Source organism: Sus scrofa, chromosome 2, assembly GCF_054392235.1.
Source record: "Sus scrofa isolate SSC_HxYL_T2T_F1_AM1 chromosome 2, Sscrofa_HxYL_maternal_Yorkshire_Landrace_v2.0, whole genome shotgun sequence".
NCBI classification, from domain to species: Eukaryota; Metazoa; Chordata; class Mammalia; order Artiodactyla; family Suidae; genus Sus; species Sus scrofa.
In genome coordinates, this window is record NC_139384.1 from 157898567 (window position 1) to 157924725 (window position 26159).

General features: G+C 40.3%; 1 protein-coding gene across 3 annotated transcripts in view; it reads right to left on the minus strand.

The window, feature by feature from the left end:
* Window positions 1–26159, minus strand: part of LARS1 (leucyl-tRNA synthetase 1) — a 73466-nt gene that overhangs the window by 19387 nt on the left and 27920 nt on the right. For all 3 annotated transcript variants that reach the window (XM_021084961.2, XM_085014920.1, XM_085014919.1), the window contains exons 11-23: window positions 25703–25790; window positions 25541–25617; window positions 20085–20138; window positions 18875–19015; window positions 16054–16131; window positions 10914–10999; window positions 10762–10827; window positions 10583–10665; window positions 10045–10183; window positions 9496–9708; window positions 6714–6771; window positions 4243–4306; window positions 502–685 (exon numbers count right to left, since the gene is read on the minus strand). In XM_021084961.2, the coding sequence (XP_020940620.2) occupies window positions 502–685; window positions 4243–4306; window positions 6714–6771; window positions 9496–9708; window positions 10045–10183; window positions 10583–10665; window positions 10762–10827; window positions 10914–10999; window positions 16054–16131; window positions 18875–19015; window positions 20085–20138; window positions 25541–25617; window positions 25703–25790 (1331 nt within the window). The remainder of the gene's footprint in view (window positions 1–501; window positions 686–4242; window positions 4307–6713; window positions 6772–9495; window positions 9709–10044; window positions 10184–10582; window positions 10666–10761; window positions 10828–10913; window positions 11000–16053; window positions 16132–18874; window positions 19016–20084; window positions 20139–25540; window positions 25618–25702; window positions 25791–26159) is intronic.

The window sequence follows — 26159 nt, forward strand, 5'->3', positions numbered from 1 at the left end:
ACCACAGCTCACGGCAACGCTGGATCCTTAACTCACTGAGCAAGGGCAGGGATCAAACCCGCATCCTCACGGTTGCTACTCAGGTTCGTTAACTGCTGAGCCACGAGAGGAACTCCCAAGACACTTCTTTTCTTTTAACCTACATTTCCTTCAACAATTCTGCCCTCTTCTAATGCAAGACAGCACGGTAAAATGTTTATGAGGATGGGCCTTGGAGAGAGACAGAAACAAATTCATGTCCCCAGTATGAAATTACTGGCTTTGAGGCATGTAATGAAATACTTAATTTTTCTGAGCTTCTACTTCTTTAACTATAAAACAGAGTTAATGGTATCTTTTTTGCTATGAGGCTAAAATCATATAATGGATGCACATTACATACTACAGTGTGTGGTATAAGTAAGCTTTCAATAAAGAGTAGCTATTATTAATATTTAAGAGAAAAAGAAAATTTAAAAATATTCAAGGACTAAGTACAAAGTGGCTGGGCTCATGGATTACCTGGCAAAAACTCTATCATTGAAGGTGTTGGCAGGACCACTTCTTAGGCTATCCCAGTTGGCAACCATTTCTTTCACCCATTCTACCCAGGTGTACAGACGGAGAACACCTGCATCTGCCATGGCTTCCACAAAGTTAGCATCTTCAACAGTGTCACCAGCATCAGCCAGAGCCAAGCGCATACCTCGAAGAAGGAAAAAAAAAAATTAACCAATGATTTGAAAATGTGGTTACCGAATATCAACGATGTGTTCAGTTGGGTACCTAACAAATGCTTTAAAGGACTGCATGGATCGACAGCAAAAATAAAGATCACTAAAAGTAGGATTCATAATGATGTTGTTAAAAATATCTGAATTTTCTGTATTCATCTGCATACACTTAATATCAATATGTATTTCTTCTTAGGCATGTTGCATTAATGAGATAAAGTAATGTTTAATGAGGCAGAGTGAAAAAAAATGATAAACTGGGGAAAGATACCCCTATCAACATCTCAGCCTCATTTAGAGGTAGCAAAATATTATGATATTTTAATGGATGAAAACACACATTGATACCTAATGTGTACAAATACATATTTTCTAAGTTCTAAAAGAAGATTCTTCTACATTTTCTACTACCAAAATTTAACTTTTAGCCAAAATCTTTCATCCTAAAATATTTTTAAAAATCATTAATAAGGGTCAAAATAAATTATAGGACATTCTTGCAATGGAAAATTAGATTGCTGTAAAAAAGAGAGAAGAGGAGTTCCCATTATGGCTCAGTGGTGACAAATCCTACCAGCAACCATGAGGATGTAAGTTCTACCCCTGGCTTTGCTCAGTGGGTTAAGGATCCAGCATTGCCGTGCACTGTGGTGTAGGTTGTAGATGAGACTCAGATCAGACACTGCTGTGGTGTAGGCTGGCAGCTGCAGCTTTGATTCAACCCCTAGCCTGGGAAATTCCATATGCCAAGAGTGTGGCCCTAAAAAACACAAACTAAACAAACAAAGAATGAGGAAACTCAGATGGGGAGTTCCAGTTATGGAACAATAGATTAAGAACATGACTAGTATCCATGAGGCTGTGGGTTCAATCCCTGGCCTTGCTCAGTAGGTTAAAGATCTGGCGTTGCCATGAGCTATGGTGTAGGTCACAGACATGGCTTGGAACCCATGTTGCTGAGGCTGTGGTGTAGGCTGGCAGCTGTAGCTCTAATTCTACCCCTAGCCTAGGAACTTCCATATGCTGCAGGTGAAGCCCTAAAAAGAAAGGAAAAAGAAAAGGAAACTCAAATGTATCAATATGAAGTGATCTCAAATATGAACTGTTGAGTGAGGAAGGCAAAGTTCAGAATGGTAGGGAGGGTATGCTACCATCCGTGTCTTAAAGAGGTAGATGAGAATATACAATAGCAAGTTACACATGCATTAAATATCTTCAACAATATGCAAGAAACCAAACATATTTTTTAACTTTATTCTGAAATAATTTTAGTTACAGAAAAGATGCAAAAGATGAAAATAAACATATACCATTTACCAGACTTCTGTAACACTAACAACTTACATAACCATAGTTTCAAAAGCAGGAAGTTAATGTTAGTATGATACTAAACTACAGGCTTCATTCCCCAATTTTCCCTCTAGTATCCCTTTTCTGCTCCAGGGTCCAACCCAGAATCTTACCTTGCATTTGACTATTCTATCTCTTTGGTCTCTTCAAATCCGTGACAGTTTCTCAGTCTGCTCTGGACCTTGACTTCTGATGAGTAGTAGTGAGTTATTTAAGAGAATTTCTCCCTGCGTGGGTCTGTTGGGTGTCTTCTCATGATCACACTAACGTTACACACCTCTGACGAGAATGTCACAGAAGTGATGCCGTGTGTCTTCCCTGTGCATCACTATCAGGGAGGTACCTGATACTGATTCCACTCACCACTGTTGCTGCACACCTTCCTCACTCAGGAAGTGCCTACCAATTTCTCCACCATAACGGTACTGTTTTTCCCTTTGTGATTATGAAATATCTTGGGAGAGATACTCTGAGAATATGCACATAACTTGTTTGTTTTTAAGCTTTTACCCACTGATTCTGGCAACCACCAATGCATCTTGACTATGACAATATTACCATGATGTTTGCCTAGTGGTGATTTTATATTTCACTCAATCCTTCTACATTCATTAACTGGAATTCTTCTGAAAGCAAGAGTAGTCCTTACTCCTCCACTTATTTATTTACTCAATTATTAACATATATCCATACGGATTTATGAACATTTAATTAATTCGTTGGGTTATAATTCTAGCTTGGGCAACTGGGAGCTCCTCTGGCTACAGTGCTCATTCAGAATGTTCCATCCTTTTTAAAACAGTTCCTTATTTTCTGGCATAAGACGTTCCAAGCTCATCTTATATTTTCCGTACTCCAGTCCTCAAATCAATCACTTCTCCCGGGAACCCTCTAGTTCCTTTTATTGTAGAATGATATTTAGAAACCAGGATCTGAATGCCAGATGTTTCGCTGCTACCACTGTTGCACTGCTCTTGGGCTCTCTTAGCAGAAAGAGCTAGGAAAACAAATGCATGTATACTAATACATAAATCTATGTTTATTTTTAAATATGTCTGTATATAAAATAAAAACCATGAGTTCATATTGACATTGCCAATTCTGACCCAACACCACAGGATTCATTTTATCATTTCCCCCTGATTTACTCAGAGCTTCTGACAGTGAGTGCTCATCTACTTACTTGGTCAGTCCTCATACACACATACAGTAGTTTTAGGAATGCTGATTTAAACCTCTCGTGAAAAGCAGACTTACTAATAACTAAAGTATTTCTGTATATTCTCTGCATTACAGCATCTGGTCAAAATACTGTCATTTGAAGTAACTTAGGTTAGTTCTTTGCCATCCCCTTCAGCACAGTCTCAAACTGTGATCAGGAAAAAGAAGTCCCGTGACGACCAAAGACCTGGCAACCCAAGAAATGACTGGTTCCTTCAGGTCAGACAGCGCATTTCTTCTCTCGACAAAGTAATGATCAAATGGACAGTAATGAGCCCAGGGAAAACATATTTTTCTAAAAAATGCATGTTCCCAAGCCCAAGTCACCTATATGTATATCAAATATGGAGAAAACACTTTGAAAAAGCTTCCCACAAGAGTGCCCATCGTGGTGCAACAGAAACGAATCCGACTAGGAACCATGAGGTCAATCCTTGGCCTCACTTGATGGGTTAGGATCTGGCGTTGCCATGAGCTGTGGTGTAGGTCGCAGACATGGCTGGGATCCTGAATTACTACAGGATCCTATGGTGTAGGCCGGCAGCTATAGTTTCAGTTTGCCCCCTAGCCTGGGAACCTCCATATGCCATAGGTATGGCCCCAAAAAGCAAAAAAAAAAAAAAAAAAAAAGCCTCCTACATACTCAACATCTCTAAAACTAATTCTTTAATCTTAGAAGTAGTATGAAATTAGGAGCAAGTGAAGTAGCAATTACAGTGAGTTTCCTTTGAAAGAAGACTATTCATCTTAGCTTAACCTTGTTCCTTAAACAGATCAGATCAGCAATTCTTATGTTTTAAAAATTACATTGCTTGTACACAAAGAAAACATGAATATTTTAAAGAATTGGTAAAAGCAAAAGAGAAAAGTGATAAAGAGACGACAATTTTAATTGGCCTTCTATAATCTGGGGAGAACTGGACCCTATGGGACAGCAGTAACAAAAAATTATACTCACCATCAGCTGAGTATTTGTCAAGAGCTTCGGTCAAAGTGAGGAAGTTGCCTGTAGATTTTGACATCTAAAAAAAGAGTCAATGACAAAGCACTAGTAAGACTATATATAGATAAAATAAACCAAATCAGCCACATCCAATTACATGGATTAGCCACCTTCAGATAAGGACAAAAAGGATTAGAAACAAGGAAAGGAAAAGATATCTTACACTAACTTCACAGAGGAGAAAACTGAAGTTCAGTCAACAGAGTGACCCGTGTGAGTCCCTCATCTGGTCAGTGCCAAAGTGAGGACAGGATCTCCAGTCTGATACTCAGTCTACTGTTGGTTATTTCCATCACCTAAAACTGTCCCTTGGGAACTCGTTTAGACATGTGGACTGATTTCACTGTAACTCTGTAATTCCACCTCGGCTGGTCATACATAAAGGAGAGCTTTATAGCAGTCAGTCATTCAGAAAAGAATGGATCAGTTCACGAGGTCAGAACTAGGGTTTGAGGGAATTTCCCATCACGAGGGGCACAATAATTGGTTATTCAAGTTGTGCTCTGCCTGGGCAGCACAAGTAAGGAAGTAAGGTGGACAGCCAAGACAGCTTTTTTTTTTTTGCTTTTTAGGGCCGCACCTGAGGCTATGGAGGTTCCCAGGCTAGGGGTCTAATCAGAGCTGTAGCTGCCAGCCTACACCACAGCCACAGCAACACGGGATCCGAGCCGCGTCTTCGACCTACACCACCACAGCTCATGGAAATGCCAGATCCTTGACCCACTGAGGGAGGTCAGAGATCAAACTCACAACCTCATGGTTACTAGTTGGATTCATTTCCGCTGCACCACAGTGGGAACTCCAGCCAAGCAACCTTTATAACTTGAAATTTTTTATGCCTTTATAGCTTTGCTGATACCAAGAGAGGTGATTATCTATCAATTTTCCACTAACGGCAATAAAATCTTTCTAACAAAATGAGTACAGTGCATGTTTAACAAAGCAATGTGGAGACCAAAGGAAATGTTATTATAAAAGGATTTACATTTATATACATACACATACATACATACACATACATACATATATAAATATACATAAGGCTCCACTTTGACTTACAAAGAAAAAAATGAGTTCTATAACAAAAGTCCTTATTGATATAACAAAATCTATAAAATAGCTGCTCCAATCTAATGTACAGATTATTTTAAATGAACTGTTTTAATTCTTTGCAATATTAGGGCACCGGTTTAAAAAAAAAGTTTTGTTTCACAATTCACATCATCTGCTATTTGTTTAAATCTATAACTATTTTCATTATGATATACCTACACTAATGAATTTACCATTAACACTCCCGTCAGATACAGCAAGATTCACTAGTTAGGACAAATCCAACTTGTTACAATTTTTATTAATGAGAAATAAATAACATTAAATTTTTTTTAGTTGAGGAAGGCTACCTCTTTCTAATGTACACAAAGGCATCAGAGGAGCAAGCAAGGGCTTTGTCAAGAAGTTTTTGCAATAACCTCCTGTTGAGGATACTGAATAATTAGATAAAGTATTAGCCTACACAAAATCCTATCTATTAGTAGTAGTAACAACAGGGGAAGCTGCAGTAGTATAAGAGATATACTGTCTGGGAAGACACAGTAAATGACATTTAAGAATCCTACAAACTCCAAAATCCTATTATTCTAATTCAGTGGACAGTCACAATATAAAGCAGAAACCACCAAATTATTTTCTCAACTTAGAAGGATATTATAGGGTCACAATGCTGGGATGTTTACGCTTCTGATCCCTTTTTCTGTCCCTCTTGTCTCTCCTCCTGTTACAACTTATGTCACCCTTTGTCACTCTACATACAAATGTTATAATAAGTTTTCCTCATCCCCTCCCCTCAATTAACACTCTCTACTCCACGTGCTCAATTTTAAAGATGAACCTTTAATCTACACTGCTAGTCCTAAACATTTTTTCTTTTTTGGCTGTGCCTGCAGCATGCTAAGTGTCCTGGGCCAGGGATCAAACCCATGCCACAGATGTGACCAGAGCACCTAACCCGATAAGCCACCAGGGAATTCCAGTCCTAAACACTTTAAATGGATCTTTAACTCTCTGATTTTCATAATCTTTTTTTTTTTTTTTTGTCTTTTTAGGGCTGTACCCGCAGCATATGGAAGTTCCCAGGCTAGGGGTCAAATCGGAGCCCTAGTAGCATGTCTACGCCACAGCTGTAGCAACACCAGATCCAAGGTGCATCTACAAGCTATATCACAGCCTACAGCAACTCCAAATCCCTAACCCACTGAGTGAGGCCAGGGATTGAACCCGAACCCTCGTGGATGCTAGTTAGGTTCTTAGCCAACTGCACCACAACAGGAACTCCTCATGTTCTTTATTTCTTTAAATAGTACAACATCCTAAATCTGCAAATTTTTCTGCAGAATTTTAACCTTTTGAGCGGCAATGAGCCTTACCTTCTCAGAGTTGAGGAGGAGATGTCCATTTGCCCTCACAGCTACAGGCCACTTGTCACTTGACAGGTAAATGTTTAAAGACAGAAAGTAAAATTTATACATTATAGTTTAGCCTTAAAAATGTGAGGTAAATGCTAAGATTTACAAAAGTTTGCTAAGGAAAATGTACAGGGATATTTACTGAGTCCTGTGCAGAACAGGAAACAAATAAAACAAGGAAAGTGTCCATTAGTCAAGAACTGGTTGTATAAACTATGGTGCAGGCATACAAGGAAATACTATGTAACTATTTTTAAAATATAAGCTAGGCTATATATATGGACATAAAAAGATCTTAAAACTATACTACTACAAGGAAAAACACAAGACAGAAGAGTGTCTACAAAGTGGCATCTTTGTATAAATTAAAAAATAAACAAGTATAGCTATCTGATGCTGGTATATGCACACAATTTCCAGAAGAAATCATAAGAAAGCAGTAGTGGTGATGAGCTTTGGGAAATGTAGCGATATGGGGAAAAGGGTGAAAGTTCACTTTTAACTTTTTACCTTTATGAACCATATGAATGCTCAGACTACATATGTATCATTCATTCATTCTATCCCTGAGATCCTGTGGCGGGTAGTGCTAAGAGCAAGAGTTCTGGAGCCAGACAGCTTGGGCTGCATCCTGGTTCTGCCACTGCTAGCTAATTCTGGGTGAGTTATTTGAGCTCTCTACGCCTTACTAAGGTTCCCGGTCTGTAAAACGAGGATATTACAGACCTTCGAAAAGCTGTAGTGACAGGTACAAGAAATATTAATAGTGATTAGAACAATGTCTGACATAAGCACTTGATGCTGTTACTTATCTGTAGGTTTAAAAAGTTACAGATTTTTAATGACAGATTACATGTCAAAAACTTGATGCAAGAGGGTAAATCAACTATGTTGCTAACAAGTACTTTTGAGATACCTGATTTTACCAAATGCACATTTTAAACAATAGAGAAAAATAACTGACAAAAACCACATCAGACATATTTTGTTTCTCTTTTTCAAAATCTCCCTTTTATTCTTGAGAGTTCCCTGCTGGCCTAACTGTTAAGGATTTGGTATTGTCACTACTGTGGCTCAAGTTCAATCCCTGGCCCAGGAACTTCTACATGCCACATGCCCCAGGCACAGCCCAAAGGGGGGAAAAATGCAATCTCATTCTAAACACAAGGAGTCACATGAGATTTCTCTGGTCTTACAAAATAAAATTTGAACACTAGGAGGGGTTTGCTTCTTGAGCTCCTTGAGAGCAGGGAGAAAAAGGCCCTTTTTTGACATGTCTGGGCCAAAACAGAAGATGATACAAGGATTACTCTTGAGCATATCGTATTAAAAATGCCTCTTCAACCCAGAGTCTAGGCAGAACATCCCTACCAACTAATGCTGGAACCTTGAGGCTCTCAGCTCTAAAGGGATGTTTCCTTCCAATTCTAACATCCTAGGCTTTTATTTTTTTTTTAAACAGTCCACATCTTATTGCAACACTTATTTCTAAGATATTAAAACTGGAACTTAAGAAAAGCCTAATGAGCTACATTATACTTAAAATTTTTTTTAGTATTTTTAAAAATATTAAATATTTTAGTAATTTTAAAAAATAAGTAATAAAGTCCAAGGTCAAAAAGCAGAAAACATAAACTAGTATATCTAAAAATCTCCCTTCTATCCTTGCCTCACAAATAACAGTTTTTGTTTTTGTTTTTTTTTTCCTGGTCTTTAAAGGGCCACACCCATGACATATGCAAGTTCCCAGGTAAGGGGTTGAATCAGGAGCTGCAGCCACAGCAACGCCAGACCCAACCCTCATCTGAGACCTATGCCACAGCTTGTGGCAACCCTGGATCCTTAACCCACTGAGCGAGGAGGCCAGGGATCGGAGCCGTGTCCTCATGGATATTAGTCAGGTTCCTTACCGCTAAGCCACAATGGGAACTCCTTTACTCCCTTTCTACACACAGGTAGTATATTGTATACCCTGCTCTGCACTTTGCTTTTTTCATTTAATTTATGAGAGCTCACTCCATATTAGTACGTGAGGGTACAGTACAGAATAGTAAAGCACACACGCGTTAGAACTGCTGTACATACGTCAAAAATGAAACAGGACTGGTGCTTATATAATTCTCCAAATTCTCTGGAGATTGAACTGGTTATAATTTTAATTATTTTAGCAAGAGCAACAGTTCTAATCCAATCTAGATTCTCTCTGTGAACCCTAACAGCAAGAAGTCTTGGGAACTAGATGTGAGAAGAAAATAAAGGAAGTCAGATCAGCCATGAAGAAATTCTGGCTCTGAAACTTTTACAGGGCATCTTCAGTGACTATATCAGGAGAAATAATGTACATATTGTACCAATACCAGGTAACAGGCATAAAGCACCTGAAGTGACGTCAATTACAGGGATCAGAGTGTGCTATCCCTCAACAGCCTAGGCTCTGCCTTAAATCACCTTTTTCCAGCACCTAGCAGGTCAAAGGAGTCATGTAAAAGGTCGAGTGAATTACTGACGGAACATCAATGTACTGAAACGTGAGAGGCCGTGGTGACGCACGTAGGTATGAGGACTTCTGGAAATAACAGACAGGCCAAGGTGTATTTCTGCTTCAGTACATTTAATATAAGGAAAAGAATAGAGCTGGCAAATCTAACTATACCCCCCCACAATAACTTCTATAAATATCTGAAGCTAAAAGCCATCCTTGTCAATAATCAAGAGTTTATACCACATCTCTTTTAGCACTCACCTTTCTTCTGGCCACATTGCCACATGATTATAAAGGAAATATGAAAGATGATTTGGAATAAGATCCTTGCCAGAGACGCGAAGATCCACAGGATACCAGAACTCAAATTCCTGCTTTAACTGATCTAATTTTTCCTTTGGGATCTGAGTCTTAGGAAATGGAGCCTCCTTGAAGAAAATATAATCCCAAACTTCCTTAGTCATCTGCTGTGGTCTGCATTAAAATAATGAAAACAGAAAATAATAACATACATATACGATTTCTTTGAAAGAATCGATATTCTAATGCAACCATGAAGTAGAAACCACCTTCTCAATGCAGCCACAGTAACACATGAAGACAACGATCCCCTAAGAATGATAAGAGGTAACAGAGGAGGGGCTGTTTATTACTTCTCAGTTCAACACCAAACAAAGCAAAACATGAGGACAAAATTCTGCTGACTAAATTCTTACAAAAACCAAACACTAGAGAGAACTTTCAATACATAAATCAAAAGCTCACATTTCATGTAACAAATTACATTTCTTTCCTTATCCATTCACCAACCTGATGCCCAGCGGAGACTCTGCCTGTCCACGTATGTCACCTCCCTGCAACAGGTGTGCAGCTGTGTAAAATGCCATGTAAATAGTGGAGTCAGAAAGTGATTCAATCAGCCACTGCTCATCCCACGGGAGACGAGTACCTGCAAGATAAAAAAGAGAAAATTAACACATAAGGAAACTAAGAGACCCTTCATCTATAAAAATCTAAATTTTCAAGAGCAGATCCACAGAATTGACAAAGCTACTTATTTAGGTTCTTAAGTTTACTTGAATGATTAATACAAATAACTGGTAAATGAAAGAACAAAATGGCTGAAGCACTAGAACTTTCTATTAAAAAACAGAACCATAAAAGCTACATAGGTTAAATGCTTCTACCACAGGTAGATGGTAACAGACCACATCCTAGTCTTCCTCACCCTCTAACCAAAACCTCTTACTTCCAACTCAGAAAAACACTGGAAGGGGGGGGGGAGGTAAAAGGTTCATCTGTGTTAGCAGCAAAGTCATTCAAACAGAAAAACCTGAAGTTTGCTTACCGAGACCATAAGTTCTTGAGCAAGCATGCTCTTGTAGCCAGTCCAAGGTCGCTTCAAAATTCCTCCTGGTCTCCTCACAGAACCTGGAGAGCGGAGAAGACAAGGCATCACTCTTCCCCTTGACTGTCTTCCCCGTGTCTCATCTCCATGCCCTTCCCCAACCACTTTCCCCGTCTTACGTTTCGAGGTTCTTCAAGCACTGGCATGTCTGTTCCTTCCACTTCTCTTCTCCATAATCCAAGTACCTGGGAGTAGATGAATTGATTTAAAAAAACAGAAGTCAAAGATAAGCAAAGTGACAGAAGGAAATTCTTAGGTAAGAGAGACTAACCACTGGTCACACAGGGCCACGACACATTCATCCGAAGACCTGGACATAACTTGTTTCTCTGGTTCCATGTAAGCATATGCATCTCCCTAAATGAAAGTAAATAAAAACATATCAGATACTATGTCAAGGCAACCTCTATTCCTCAAAGGTAAGAAAAATAACTTTTAAAAAAATGCTCTGTTACCAATACCAAAACCCCACTTTTTTTTGTCTTCTTAGGGCCACACCCTAGGCACTGGGAGGTTCCCAGGCTAGGGGTCAAATCAGAGCTGTAGTTGCCAGCCTATACCATAGCCACAGCAACAGCAACATGGGATCCAGGCTGCATCTGTGACCTACATCACAGCTCAGGGCAATACCAGATCCTTAACCCACCGAGCGAGGCCAGGGATCAAACCTGCGTCCTCAGGGATGCTAGTCGGATTCATTTCCTCTGAGCCTCGAAGGGAACTCCAAAACCCCACATTTGTATTATGTGTTTGCTCTTTCCAGGGCAGAAGTTATCTGCCTTTCTTTCTATGTAATATTTGCTTCTGAAAAGGTGTGCATCTTTATCAAATGGATCACCTTCCTCAGGTACAAATTATTCCTTTTGTGACTAAAAGGTGTTAAAACAGTTTCTAATGCTATGGTTTGAAGGTTAGGCTGCCTGCAGGTCCCAATGTGGCGCAGCGGAAACGAATCTGACTGGGAACCATGAGGTTGTAGGTTTGATCCCTGGCCTCACGCAGTGAGTTAAGGATCTGGCATTGCCGTGAGCTGTGGTGTAGGTTGCAGATGCGGCTCAGATCTGGTGTAGCTCCGATTCGACCCCTAGCTTGGGAACCTCCATATGCTGCGGGTACAGCCCTAAAAAGGACAACAAAAGACAAAAGAAAAAAAAAAAGGTTAGGCCGCCTAAGGCCACCTTTCATTCTTATTATAATGAAAACATAAAGAAAGTAGGAAATTAGATACATGGAACCAGGGCCTTAAAAAAATGCACAAAAATTAAAAACAGAAAGTACTATTACTAAAGATTTATAGCATCATGAAAAAGTCCACTAGAAAACTGACCATAAATTTAAATACAAATATCTCAAATATTATGATCCCAAACTTATTAGGCTACAATAATTTTTTAAAATAAATTCAGCATTATTATTCATTTTATTATTCATAAAATGATTCACTGTTTTGTATACTTAATGCAAGTTCTTCACACTTGACTTAAATAGGCTGGACTTCGGCTTAAAGATGGTAAATTAAAAACAGACATTAACTTTGCTCCCTCTCAAAATTCTAACAAAATGACAATAAAGGGGCTTTTTTAAAAAAACGGCAAAAAGGAGCTCCCGCTGTGGCACAGCGGAAATGAATCCGACTAGGAACCATGAGGTTGCAGCTTTGATCCCTGGCCTCACTCAGTGGGTTAAGGATCGGGCATTGCTGTGAGCTGTGGTGTAGGTCACAGACTCCGCTCGGATCTGGCGTTGCTGTGACTCTGGCATAGGCTGGTGGCTATACCTCCGATTAGACCCCTAGCCTGGGAACCTCCATAGACCGTGGGTACAGCCCTAAAAAACAAACAAACCAAAAACGGCAAAAAGCTATAAAAACAACAAAAACAGAAGAAGAAATACTATCAATCAAATTTTGGAAACTAATACGCAGAATGAATGATAACTATACTGGCAGAAAAGAAAACTAGCTGAATCCTAAGCCCACAGAAGAGAAAGCCGAAAAGCAATCAGCCTGCATTACAGAACCGCCAAAAGACTCAGGATTTGCGGCACAAGATAGCTCTGGAAGAGGAGGTAACATGAGGAGGGAAAGAAGAGGACCAACTGAGGTCTGCGAAAGATGTCAGAAACCCAGATACCCTGAGCCCCACCACACAGACAGCAAACTGCCCCTCCCGGTGCCAGCACAGCAATGAAGGCTTATTCTCTGGAGAGAACACGAGAGTCTCCCAGGCAGAGGACCAAGTTGAGGGTACAGCTATCACAGTAAAGGGGGTTAAGGGGTTAAGCGAAAGTCAGCACTCTGGGTGCTGGTACCAGCCCTTGCGTCTTCTCCCACTTAGCTGCCAGAATGCTCAGTTAGCTTAGACTCTTTAAACCGGAAACAAGAATCTTCTGAGGGGAATCTAACAAACTAAGAAGCCCTAATTAACATCGAGCTAACAACAGGGCTTCCCTAAGGCCAAAATGGAACTTTCTAGATCTCCCCCAATGAAGCCCAGTAACAAGCCCTACCCATATCCAAACAGGTTCCAAACACCTTTTTGTACCCACTCTTAAATATCAACTTTATTCCTCAGATTAATAAGAGATAAAAATTTCATATCCATGAAACAAGAATAGCAGCATCCTACGGCAGGATGAGATAACAAAAATATGCCCTTAAACTGGCTCTGAGTTGGTAAATGCTGAAGTGGGTAAGAGGTATACAGAAATTTATTGTACTTTTCCCTTTTTTATAAGTTTGAAACCTTCTATACAAAGAAAAAATTTTAATAAGTTCCTAGAAATATTTAGTTATATATACATGCATTAGCACCCAAATAGCAGATGTAACAAACACACAGGAAACAAAAAGAACTCATTGGAAGAAAAAGTTGAGGGACTCCCCCAGAAAGGAGAGCAAAGAGATTTTCAGAGTCTAAAGAGATCCAATACCTAAACAGAAAAATTCAAAAAGCCAAGATGAAGAAAGAACAGGATAAAATAACTAAACAAAAAGTTAAGAAATTTTCCCAAAGTTGAAGAATGTTAAGTTTCCAGGTTCAAGGAGCCCCTCATGCATCCACAAGAATGCATGAAAACTGACCTACACCAAAGTAGATTATCATGAAATTTCAGAATACTGGAAGAAAAGAGATTTTGTTCTCAGGTGGAGGAGTGGGGAGTGGGCGAAGGAGGAGAGAGACACAGGTCACTCATCAAAGAGCCATTACTGGATTTCCCACTGTGGCACAAGAGGCACGGTGGTGTCTTGAGAGCACTGGGATGCAGATTCAATCCCCAGCCAGGCACCATGGGTTACGGATCTGGCGTTGCCACAGCTGTGGTGTAGGTCGAAACTGCAGCTCGAATCTGAAATCCCTGGCCTGGGAACTTTATATGCTGTGGGGCAGCCAAAATAGAAGGAAAAAAAAAAAAAAAATCCACATTATCAGAATAGTCTTGGACTTTTCAACAGCATCATTACCAGAACACCATGGGTAATGGGCTTCAAATTTTTAAGGGAAAATTATTTCTAACCCAGATTTCTACACCCAGGCACTGAAGTGTGAGGACAAAATAATAAAGATATTTCAGGAGTTCCCATCATGGCTCATCGGCTAACGAACCTGACTAGCATCCATGAGGACAAAGGTTTGACCCCTGGCCTCACTCAGTGGGTTAAGGATCTGGCATTGCCATGAGCTGTGGTGTAGGTCAAAGATGTGGCTTGGATCCCGAGTTGCTGTGGCCTTGGCGTAGGCTAGCGGTCACAGGTCTGATTCGACCCCTAGCCTGGGAACCTCCATATGCCGCGGGTACAGTCCTAAAAAGACAAACAGATCAAAAAAAAAAAAAAGGTATTTCAGACATGGAAGGTCACAAAAATTTACTTTTCAGGCACCCATATCCAAGAACACTACTGGAGGCAGAACTTCACCAAAATGAGAAAGCAAGTAAGAAGCAGCCATGAGATCAAGGAAACAGGAGATCCAAATCGAGAAAAGCAAAGGAAATCCTACGTAACGGTGGAGGAACATCTCAAATGACATTTATCACCGTGATGTAAGCAAGCAGCCTGGATGACTACACCAGGCCAGAGGCTCTGCGAGAACCTTCTCTAAGACGTAACCAAGAGCATACTGACGTGTCTGAAGGTACTGGGAGGAGAAATAAACAGTTGGGACAGAGCTTGGGGATGAGGAATCAATCATTACATTTAAAAGCAAGAAGAGTGGGGAGAAAATAAAACTGTTATTCATGCCAGGGAACACTAAAAGCTGGGGAAGAGAAGCTCTCATTGTATACTACACTATGGATCAGCCACATCTCAAAAACATACACACTAACGATTGCTCTATAAATATACCAATACTAGGAAGACAGCAGGTGAAGAAGTGCATGCAAATGTGAGGTTAGAGAGGAAGACAGGTTGAGGAAGAGTTAAATCTTGATCTTCCATGGTAGAAAGTCAATGGCTGATGCCTAAAACTAAAAAAATTTAAAAATGACACTATAAGCATTTAGATTAGCGATACCTAAGGAAGGTGGAGGTAAAAGAAATAACTAAAACAGACGAAAGATAATGTAGAAAGATGGAGATGGAAACTGCTTATTTTAATTTTAATAAGCCTTAAGGGAGTCCCCTTGTAGCACTGCAGGTTAAGGATCTGCCATCATTACTGTAGCAGCCAAGGTCACTGCTGTGGCACAGGTTCGATTCCTGGCCCAGGAACTTCCACGTACCAAGGTCGAGGTCAAGGGAAAAAAAAAAAGTCTTATAGACCACTGTCTCTCCATATTAAGAGTATAAACTGTAAAAAGTCAAAAATCAATTTTAAAAGTTAAGTAACTCAACAGAAACAAGTTACAACAAAAAAGAAGAGGGAAAAAAGGATAAAAGTAAAGCACTAAAGAAAAAAAGAATTCTACCTACCAGTACCTTGAATGGCCACTGCCAGGAGGCATCATTAAAGATCTTTGTATGTGATTTGTACACGCGAACTTCATTTTGCTTTTTAGGGCCGCACCCGTGGCTTAAGTTCCCAGGTTAGGGGTTGAAGAGGAGCTACAGCTGCCAACTTACACCACAGCCATAGCAACACTGGATCCTTTAACCCACAGAGCAGGGGCAGGGGTCAAACCTGCATCCTCATATATACTGGTTGGATTCGTGTCCACTGAGCCTCGGAGGGAAGTCCCTGCACATGCAAACTTTAGAACACTACCTTCATCATCGCAGGTGGGATGTTTAAGTTAAGTGACCTGCTAAATAGGTCTCCAATTATATATACATGTATTATACACAAAACTGTATCTTTAATATTGCTCCAGGTTCTACTACAGAACTCGGTGCTAATAAACACTGTCAAGTCTGCCTGTTAATTAAAAGCTTTTCTCCTACAACAGTATTCAGAGGACAGCTTATCACTTACAGTGTCAATCATCCTATTTCGAATACTCTTCTTCACATCTTGGACCTTCTGTCCTTCAAATCCATCCACCAACATTATCTAAAAGGATGAGAAGTGGGGAGAAAACACATATAAAACAATTAAAATTTGTTTTGGGTTCCCCCTGCCCCAACCTTTCCCTGACTAAATTTACTTTCATCCACAACCAAGATATGTTTAATGTGAACTTCACCACACTTACAACCACAAGTTTTTATTCTGGCACAGCTTGGAAACCTAATAGTTCTCACACACTTATTTTTCTTTTAGTGTAACTAGGATAGCTATTACGAATATGATTACAAAGAATCCCACTTCTGAGGCTTCCACGTGGAGAAAATTCCTCTACCCTAACTGATGTCATTCCCAAAGGCTCTGGGAGAAGGAACTGCAGCTCAGCCCTACTTGGGCTTCTCCCAGCTCTGTTTACTGCCAGCGAGCACTTGCATTTGCTCAGCCTTATGATACACTTGGCTCATAGAGGAAGCCCTACTGTATTTGTTTGTTTGTTTGTTTTTGTTTTTTGTCTTTTGTCTTTTTTGTTGTTGTTGTTGTTGTTGCTATTTCTTGGGCCGCTCCCGCGGCATATGGAGGTTCCCAGGCTAGGGGTTGAATCAGAGCTGTAGCCACCAGCCTACGCCAGAGCCACAGCAACACGGGATCCGAGCTGCGTCTGCAACCTACACCACAGCTCACGGCAACACCGGATCGTTAACCCACTGAGCAAGGGCAGGGACCGAACCCGCAACCTCATGGTTCCTAGTCGGATTCGTTAACCACTGCGCCACGACGGGAACTCCCCCTACTGTATTTTAACTCTGCCTTTTATGTAGTGGAGAAATTTAATTCTAGGACAAAGTCCTGGTTTGTCTACTGTTTTCACAGAGCTGAGCCACAATCCCCTTCTACGTGACACTCTGACGTCTATCCATCTGACTTCCCTGACTCTCTCAAACAGTTTCTATCTTATACGGAAAAGACCTTCCAATCCTCTAACATACTAAAATGCTTCACATCTAATTAATCATTATGAGATTATAGTTATCAATCATGGCTCAGGGTGAAGAGTACAAATCTTAGAGCCAGGTTACCTAGTTTGAGTCCTAGTTCTGCCTGGCTCCCTGGCTAATCTTGGTAAATTACTTCATCTCTAAGTGTCTCAATTTCTTCATCTGTAAAATGAGAACAGTGCCTACTTCACAAGGTTTTGAGTTGTGAATTAAGTTAATATGTAAATGCTATGTAAGTGTTGACTTTTATTGTCATCCAAAATGTGTAAGTCACTTAAAAATAGAGACATATAACCAATTCTTGGTTATCCAGAAAAATGAAAGTCAAGGGGAAAAATAAAGAGTTCCCTGGTGGGCTAGCAGTTAAGGACTCAGCATCACTGCTGTGGCTCGGGTTCAATCCCTGGCCTGGGAACTTCCACATCCCAGCAGTATGGCCAAAAATAAACAAGTAAATAAATTACATAAAGAACATTTTCATTTATAACCTTAAAAATCCTCATTTCAACCTGAAGCCACTAGCAACCTGAATGAGTTTTTACTTTCTCTGGCCTCATCTTCTTTCCACGGAAATGTAAGACACATGAACCAGTGCACAATTAAGGAAAAGAGAGGCTCTAAAGTTGTTTGTTATGCTAACATAGTAACAAGTAAATTAATGAACTGAATGAAACTGCTTATTTAAAATATGAACTCCTTGGGGAGTCCCCATGGTGGCTCAGTGGTTAATGAATCTGACTAGGATCCATGGTTGGATCCCTGGCCTTGCTCGGCGGATTAAGGATCCGGTGCTACCAGGAGCTGCGGTGCAGGTTGCAGATGTAGCTTGGATCCTGCATTGCTGAGGCTGTGGTGTAGGCCAGCAACTACAGCTCTGATTCAACCCCTGCCTGGGAACTTCATATGCCGCAGGTACAGCCCTAAAAAGCAAAGAAAATAGTAATAATAATAAAATAAAATATGAACTCTTCGGCATTCCTACTGTGGTACAGTGGGTTAAGAATCCAACTGCATGGAGTTCCCGTCATGGCTCAGTGGTTAACAAACTTAACTAGTATCCATGAGGACTCGGGTTCGATCCCTGGCCTTGCTCAGTGGGTTAAGGATCTGGTGTTGCTGTGGCTGCAGCGTAAGCCGGCAGCAATAGGTACGAACTGACCCCTAGCTGGGGACTTACATATGCTGTAGGCGCAGCCCTAAAAAGACAGAAGACAAAAAAAACAAAAAACAAAAAAAAAAGAAAGAATCCAACTGCAGCGGTTCAGGCTGCTGCAGAGGTGCGGGTTGGATCCCTGGCCAGGCTCAATAGGTTAAAAGAATCCAATGTTGCTGCAGCTGTGGCATACATTGCAGCTGTGGCTCAGATTCAATCTCTGGCCTGGGAATTTCCATATGCCATGTGTGTGGCTATAAAAAAACATTAAAATAAAAAATTAATTAATTAACTATAACTCTTCAATTAAAAGAGCAAAAAAAGGGAACAAGTATTCTTCATATGATAAACCTTTGGAGTTTATGGTAGAATAGTATGACTAACTTTAAATATCTTCACAAGAAATTCGCTCAGAGATTAGAAGGCACAAAAATGGAATTTCTGTAAATACTATTAGACAAAAATATATTACAAAAAAAAAATTTGGAAACAAAGAATACAATCTTACAGTAAGGGCTCTCTAATTAAGATACAGTTAAAATTACACTAAACTTTTCTATAATTTTTTCTAAATCACTAAGAAGAAAATCACAAAGCATGAAGAAAATCAAATAAAAACGATAAAAAAGTCATTACTTACACCATCATAAAATCCCTTTAGGTATAATTTCTCCTTTGCTTCTGCAAGTTTTTCTCGGTCATTTTGGCTCTGAACTTTCAACTCATCACACATAGTTACAGCAGAAAGCTTTCCAAAACCTGGGATTTCAATGATTGGCACCTGCAAACAACAGCAATGTCAGGAACTTATTCATACCAAGTGAACACAAAAGCAGCCCTCGACACGCAGTCTTTGTGCCTCTACTATCCAATGAAGTCATTTCGGATTTTATGTATCAAAACAGCAGTGTCACACATTAGGGACTAACACTCAGAATGTGAATCTGTCTTCCTCCTTTCCGCAGGAACCACCCAAATTCTCTGTACCAACCCCCCACATTACACGCACACCTTCCCCAGCTCTCAACCTTCCACTGACATATAATTACCTAAATCATTAATGTTGAAACTAGCATAAGCATGTAAACAACTAAACTTACAGATGATCTTGTTTTTGGCTTATAGTCAGTATTCTGGATTCTTCACAAAAATTATTCACTAGTAATTTTTTTTTTTTTTTTTTTTTGTCTTTTGTCTTTTTGTCGTTGTTGTTGTTGTTGTTGTTGCTATTTCTTGGGCCGCTCCCGCGGCATATGGAGGTTCCCAGGCTAGGGGTCCAATCGGAGCTGTAGCCACCAGCCTACGCCAGAGGCACAGCAACACGGGATCCGAGCCGCGTCTGCAACCTACACCACAGCTCACGGCAACGCCGGATCGTTAACCCACTGAGCAAGGGCAGGGACCGAACCTGCAACCTCATGGTTCCTAGTCGGATTCGTTAACCACTGCGCCACGACGGGAACTCCCACTAGTAATTTAAATGGTTTTTCTTCTGCAGACACTAATATGAAAACTTAAATACTCATGAGAAATACTACAAAATTTTGTCTTTAAAAGACTAGAAATTGGCCACACTAGAAAAAAGCTACTGTAATACTGGTGATGGTAAAAAGCTATTTGTTGTTCCAGAACTGCAGGTGTCAGGTGCTAAAGTAATGCCTATTATTACTCTTTCTTTTGCTCTCATTTGCCATGGCAGATACCACGTTAAAGCAAATATACTCTTAAGCAAACTCCCTCTTATCTTCATACTCTACCAATTATTTAATCCTATTACCAGTAAAGCGTTAGCTCCTTTTCCCTCTAATAAAGAGATAAATATGAATATTGTGGATCATCTATGTACTCACAGGCTCAAATGGCAAGACCATATCATCTCTAATTCCATACTTTGCTCGCAAAGCCTACAAAAAAAAATGGAAGTTAGTACTAATGATCAATATTTCACTTGCATAATCATCAAGAAGCACCTTCCAAACTTTTAAAACTATTTTTGTTCTCTCCATAAAGAGCAATTTTTTTTTTTTAATAGCCCTACCCTCAGCCTATGGAAGTTCCCAGGCCAGGTACTGAATCCAAGCCACAGCTGCAAACTATGATGCAGCTGTGGCAACACGGGATCCTTTAACCCACTGCTCTGGGATAGGGATCAAACACTTGCCTCCAATGACCTGCGCTGCCCCAGTCTGATTCTTAACCCACTACACCACAGCAGGGAACTCTGAGAGTAATGTTTTAATTTTACCAAATATCTCAAGAAGGGATGTATGACTTTAAAAATGCAGAACAGGGAGTTCCCATCGTGGCTCAGTTGTTAAGGAATCCGACTAGGAACCATGAAGTTGCGAGTTCAATCCCTAGCCTTGCTCAGTGGGTTAAGGATCTTGAGTTGCTGTGAGCTGTGGTATAGGTTGCAGATGCAGCTTGGATCCCGAGTTGCTGTGGCTCTGGCATAGGCTGGCAACTACAGCTCTAATTCTACCCCTAGCCTGGGAACCTCCATATGCTGTGGGAGCAGCCCAAGAAATGGCAAAAAGACATAAAAATTTAAAAAAATTAAAAAGCAGAACAGTTCAAGTGAATGGCTGAAATAATGAGACTATACAGCAAAAGCAAAAGCTAACATACACACACACACACACACACACACACCCCAATTAAAACAAGGTTCATATTCCAGACTGCACTGAAAATGTATCAGAAAACTTTATTTCAGGAGTTTCCATTGTGGCTCAGTGGTTAACGAACCCGACTGGCAACCATGAGGTTTCAGGTTCAATCCCTGGCCCTCACTCATCGGGTTAAGGATCAGGCATTGCCCTGAGCTGTGATGTAGGTTGCAGATGAGGCTTGGATCCCACGTTGCTTTGGCTGTGGCGTAGGCTGGTGGCTACGGCTCCAATTAGACCCCTAGCCTGGGAACCTCCATATGCTGTGGATGTGGCCCTAAAAAAGATGATTAAAAAAAGAACACTTTACCTCAAAACTTTTATAAAACCTATCACATCAACAGATTAAAAAAGAAGAATTAGGTCTGGCATTGTCGCTGCTGTGGCTTTGGTTACAGCTGTGACACAGGTTCAATCCCTGGCCCCAGAGCTTCCACATGCTGCAGGCGTAGCCCCCCCCCCCCAAAAAAAAAAAAAAAGAAGAATCACACAGTCATATCAACAGATGAAAAAAAGCATTTGACCAAATCCAATAGCCATTGATGATAAAAACTCTCAGTAAACTAAAACAGAAGCAGATCTCAACTTGGTAAAGACTATGTATTAAAAAAAACCTACAGCTGGAGTTCCTTGGTGGCACAACAGGTTAAGGATGCAGATGTGATCCCTGGCCCGAGAACTTACACATGCTGCAGGAGCAGCCAAAAGAAAATGGCTAATTAAAAATAAAACAAAACAAAAAACAAACTGAAAAACCACCCTACAGCTAACAACATACTTGATGAGAAATTTAAAGCTTTCCCACTAAGATCGGATATGCTAGGATAACCCCTCCCACCAATCCTTTCCCATCCCCTTTTTTTTCAGTCTTTTTGGGGCCGCACCTGCGGCATATGGAAGTTCCCAGGCTAGGGGTCAAATCAGAACTACAGCTGCCGGCCTACACCCCAGCCACAGCCACACAGGATCCAAGCCACATCTGTAACCTACACTGCAGCTCATGGCAATGCTGGATCCTTGACCCACTGAGCCAGCCAGGGATTGAACCCACATCCTCATGGATACTACATGGATTCGTTTCCACTGCACCACAACAAAACTCCTGACCACTCCTTTTCAACATTATGCTGAATGTTCTTGATGATGAAATAAGGCATGCAAAGAAAAGGTATACAGGAGTTCCCTTGGTGCGCAGTAGGTTAAGGATCTGGCGTTGTCACTGCACAGTGGCTCAGGCTGCTGCTGTGGTGTGGGTTAGATCCCTGGCCCAGGAATCTCCACATGCCAAGAGTATGGCCCCCCAAAAAAGAGGTATACGGTTATAAAGATTGGAAAGGAAAACATCAAACTCTATGTAGAAAATACATAAAAATAAACAATAACAAAAAAACTCCTGGAACAGACAGGCAATTATGGCAAGGTTGCAGATTACAGTGTTAATATGTAAGATTCAATTGTTCCTATATACCAACAATGAACAAGTGTAACTTGAAATTAAAAACACAATACCAGGAGTTCCCGTCATGGCGCAATGGGAACAAATCCAACTAGGAACCATGAGGTGGCAGGTTCGATTCCTGACCTTGCTCAGTGGGTTAAGGATCCAGCATTGCCGTGAGCTGTGGTATGGGTTGCAGACACAGCTTGGATCCCATGTTGCTGTGGTTGTGGTGTAGGCCAGCAGCTGTAGCTCTAATTAGACCCCTAGCCTGGAAACCTCCATATGCCACAGATGTGGCCCTAAAAAATAAATAAACAAATAAAAACACAATACCATTTACATTAGTACTCCCCAAATTAAGTACAGCTGAACTTTAAACAATATGGGGTTTAGGGGCACAAATTCCTCTAAGCAGCTGAAAATTTGCATGTATCTTTATGGTCAGCCCACTGTATCCAAAGTTCCACATCTGCAAATTCAACCAACTACGGATCATGTAATACTTTAACACAAATTTATTGAGAAAAATCTACATATAAGTGGACCTGCGCAGTACAAACCTGTGCTATTCAATTGTACTTAGGTACAAAGCTAACAATATATACCTATGACATGAAGAAAACTACAAAACCCTGATGAACAGGATCAAAGAAGAACTAAACAGATATTCCATGTTCACGGATTAGAGACTCAACACTGTCAAGATGTCAGCTCTTCTCAATTTAACCTTGAGAGATTGAATACAACCTCGATCAAACTTACAGCCAGTTACTTTTACAGATAATAACAGACTGACTCCAAAGTTTATATGGAGAGACAAAAGACCCAGAATAACCAACTCAATACCAAAGAATAAAGCTGAAAGACTAATACTGTCTGACTCCAAAACTTACATATCATAACCTAGACAGTGTGGTGCTAGTGAAAGAATAGACAGATGAACAGAACACAACAGAGATCCCAGAAACATACCCTATAAATACAGTCAACTGGTCTTTGACAAAGGAGCAAAGGCAATACAATGGACCAAAGTCAACAAATGTTACTGGAACAGCTGGAAATCCATACGCAAAAAAATCAATTTAGACTCAACCCAAAAATTAACTCAAAACTAACACAGAGTCTTACCATTTGATCCAATAATCACACTGGTATTGAGGACTTCCTATCATGGCTCAGTGGCAGAGTTCAACCAGTACCCAAGAGGAAGTGGGTTTGACCCCAGGCCCCACTCAGTGGGCTAAGGATCAGGTGTTGCTGTGAGCTGTAGTGTAAGTCCCCGATGCAGCTTATATTCCACGCTGCCGTGGCTGTGGTGTAGGCCAGCAGCTGCAGCTCTGATTCATCCTCTAGCCTAGGAACTTCCATATACCATGGGTGTAGCATGAAAAAGAAAAAAAAGAAAAAGAAAAAAAGTCCCAGAAGATAACACAGGAGAAAACCTGAATGATCATGGGTATGGTAATGCCTTTTTAGATACACCACCAAAGACAATCTATGAAAGAAATACTTAATAAGCTGGACTTTATTAAAATTAAAAACTTCTACTCTGCAAAAGAAAATACCTAGAGAATTGAAAGACAAACTACATACTGACGAAAAAAAAAGAATGTTTGCAGAAGACACATCTGATAAAGGATTGTTAGACAAAATATACAAAGAACTCTTTTAAATTAGACAGTAAGAAAACAACCTAATTTTAAAAATAAGCCAAAGAACTGGGTCACTGTGCTGCACAGTGGAAATTGGCAGAACATCATAAATCAACTATACTTTAATATAAAAATAAAATTTAAAAAATAAGCCAAAGACCTTAACAGACAAACCTCACCAAAGAAGAGACACATCATGGAAAAGAAGCATATGAAAAGATGCTCCACAACATCTGTCATCAGGGAAATGGAAAATAAAATGAGATGTCACTATACCCCAATTACAATGGTCAAAATCCAGAACAATGACAACACCAAATGCTGACAAGGATGGGAAGCAGTAGGAACTCTCAAACAGTGCAGGTGGGAATGCAAAACAATTCGGCCACTTTGAAGACAGTTTGGTGGTTTCTAACAAAACTACACACAGTCTTACCATATGATCCAGTAATCACACTCACTGGTATTGACACAAGAGTTGCCACACAAAATTCTGCATATGGATGTTTATAGCAGCTTTACTCATCACTGCCAACACTTGTTACCAACCAATATGTTCTCCAGTAGGTGAATGAATAAACAAACTGTGTGCATCCAAACAGAATACTACTCAGTGCTAAAAAGAAATAAGCCATACAAGTTTCCAACTAGGAACCATGAGGTTGCAGGTTTGATCCCTGGCCTCCTTCAGTGGCTAACGATCTGGCGTTGCCGTGAGCTGTGGTATAGCAAACGTAGCTCAGATTTGGCGTTCCTGTGGCTCTGGCGCAGACTGGCATCTGTAGCTCCCTACAGTCCCCTAGCCTGGGAACCTCCATACGCCATGAATACAGCCCTAAAAGGACAAAAAGAAAAAAGAAAAAAAAAGAAAAAAGAAATAAGCTATAAAGCTATGAAAAAACCTGGGAAACCTTAAATGCATATTGCTAATTGAAAGAAGTCTATCTAAAAAAATCTACATACTATATAGTTCCAATTCTATGACTTCCTGAGAAAGTAAAACTATGGTGACAATTAAAAAGATCAGTGATTGCCAGCGGTTGGAAGGAGGAGAGCTGAAAAGAGTAAAAGGCAGTGAAAATACTCTGTCTGTTATACTGATAAATACATGTCACTATACGTGTGTCCAAACCCCAGAGGATGTACAACCCACCAAGAGTGAGCCCTAAGGTAAACTATGGACTTTGGGTGGTTATAATGTGTCAACGCAAGCTCATCTTTGGTAAAAAGTGTACCACGCTGGTGAGTGATGCTGATGATGGGGAGGCTATGCCTGTGTTGAAGCAAGAGGCATATAGGAAATCTCTGTACTTTCCTCCCTTTCAATTTAATTATGAACCTAAAATTGCTGTAAAAAAATGCTTAAAAAAAGATTCTATGAAATATTACATTTAAAATTCAAACCACAGGAAAACATGCAAACATCAAGAAACAGGTGAAGCCCAGCACTTCACAGATGCGCACACAGACTTAGCCTAATCCAACAGTCAGCTGGACTCATCTGCTAACCACGGAGATGAGGAACATGAAACACAGATCCTCACCTGCTTTTTCTTCAAGTCTCTGAAGGCAGCGAAATCATCAGGGGAGTCAGAAGGAACACTCGTGACCACACCAGTCCCTTATAAAAGAAAGTGTGGAATTAACTAATACAACTAGAATATGTTTCCAACCAAAGAATTTCTAGAAAGAAACAAACTCTTTACCTTTATCCTCCTTGATAGTGAGCATTGGGAGAACATAGATCACCTTATAAGACGTTAAAGGTGCAGAAAGTGATGCCCCAAGAATTTCCTATGTAAGAAAAAGATCGGCATAAAATAGGAAATAACATTCTAATTATTAAAATTTAAAACAGTGGTGGAGTTTCCATCGTGGCTCAAACTAATATCCAGGAGGACGAGGGTTTGATCCCTGGCCTTGCTGAGTGGAGTTAAGGACCCAGTGTTGCCATGAGCTGCGGTGTAGGTTGCTGACGTGGCTCGGATCCCATGTTGCCGTGGCTGTGGTGTAGGCCAGTGGCTACAGCTCTGATTCTACCCCTAGCCTGGGAACTTCCATATGCCATGGGTTCAGTTCTAAAAAATAAATAAATAGATAGGTAGGTAGGTAGACAGATAGATAGATAGATAGAAAGAAAGAAAATACATAAAGTAAAACAAC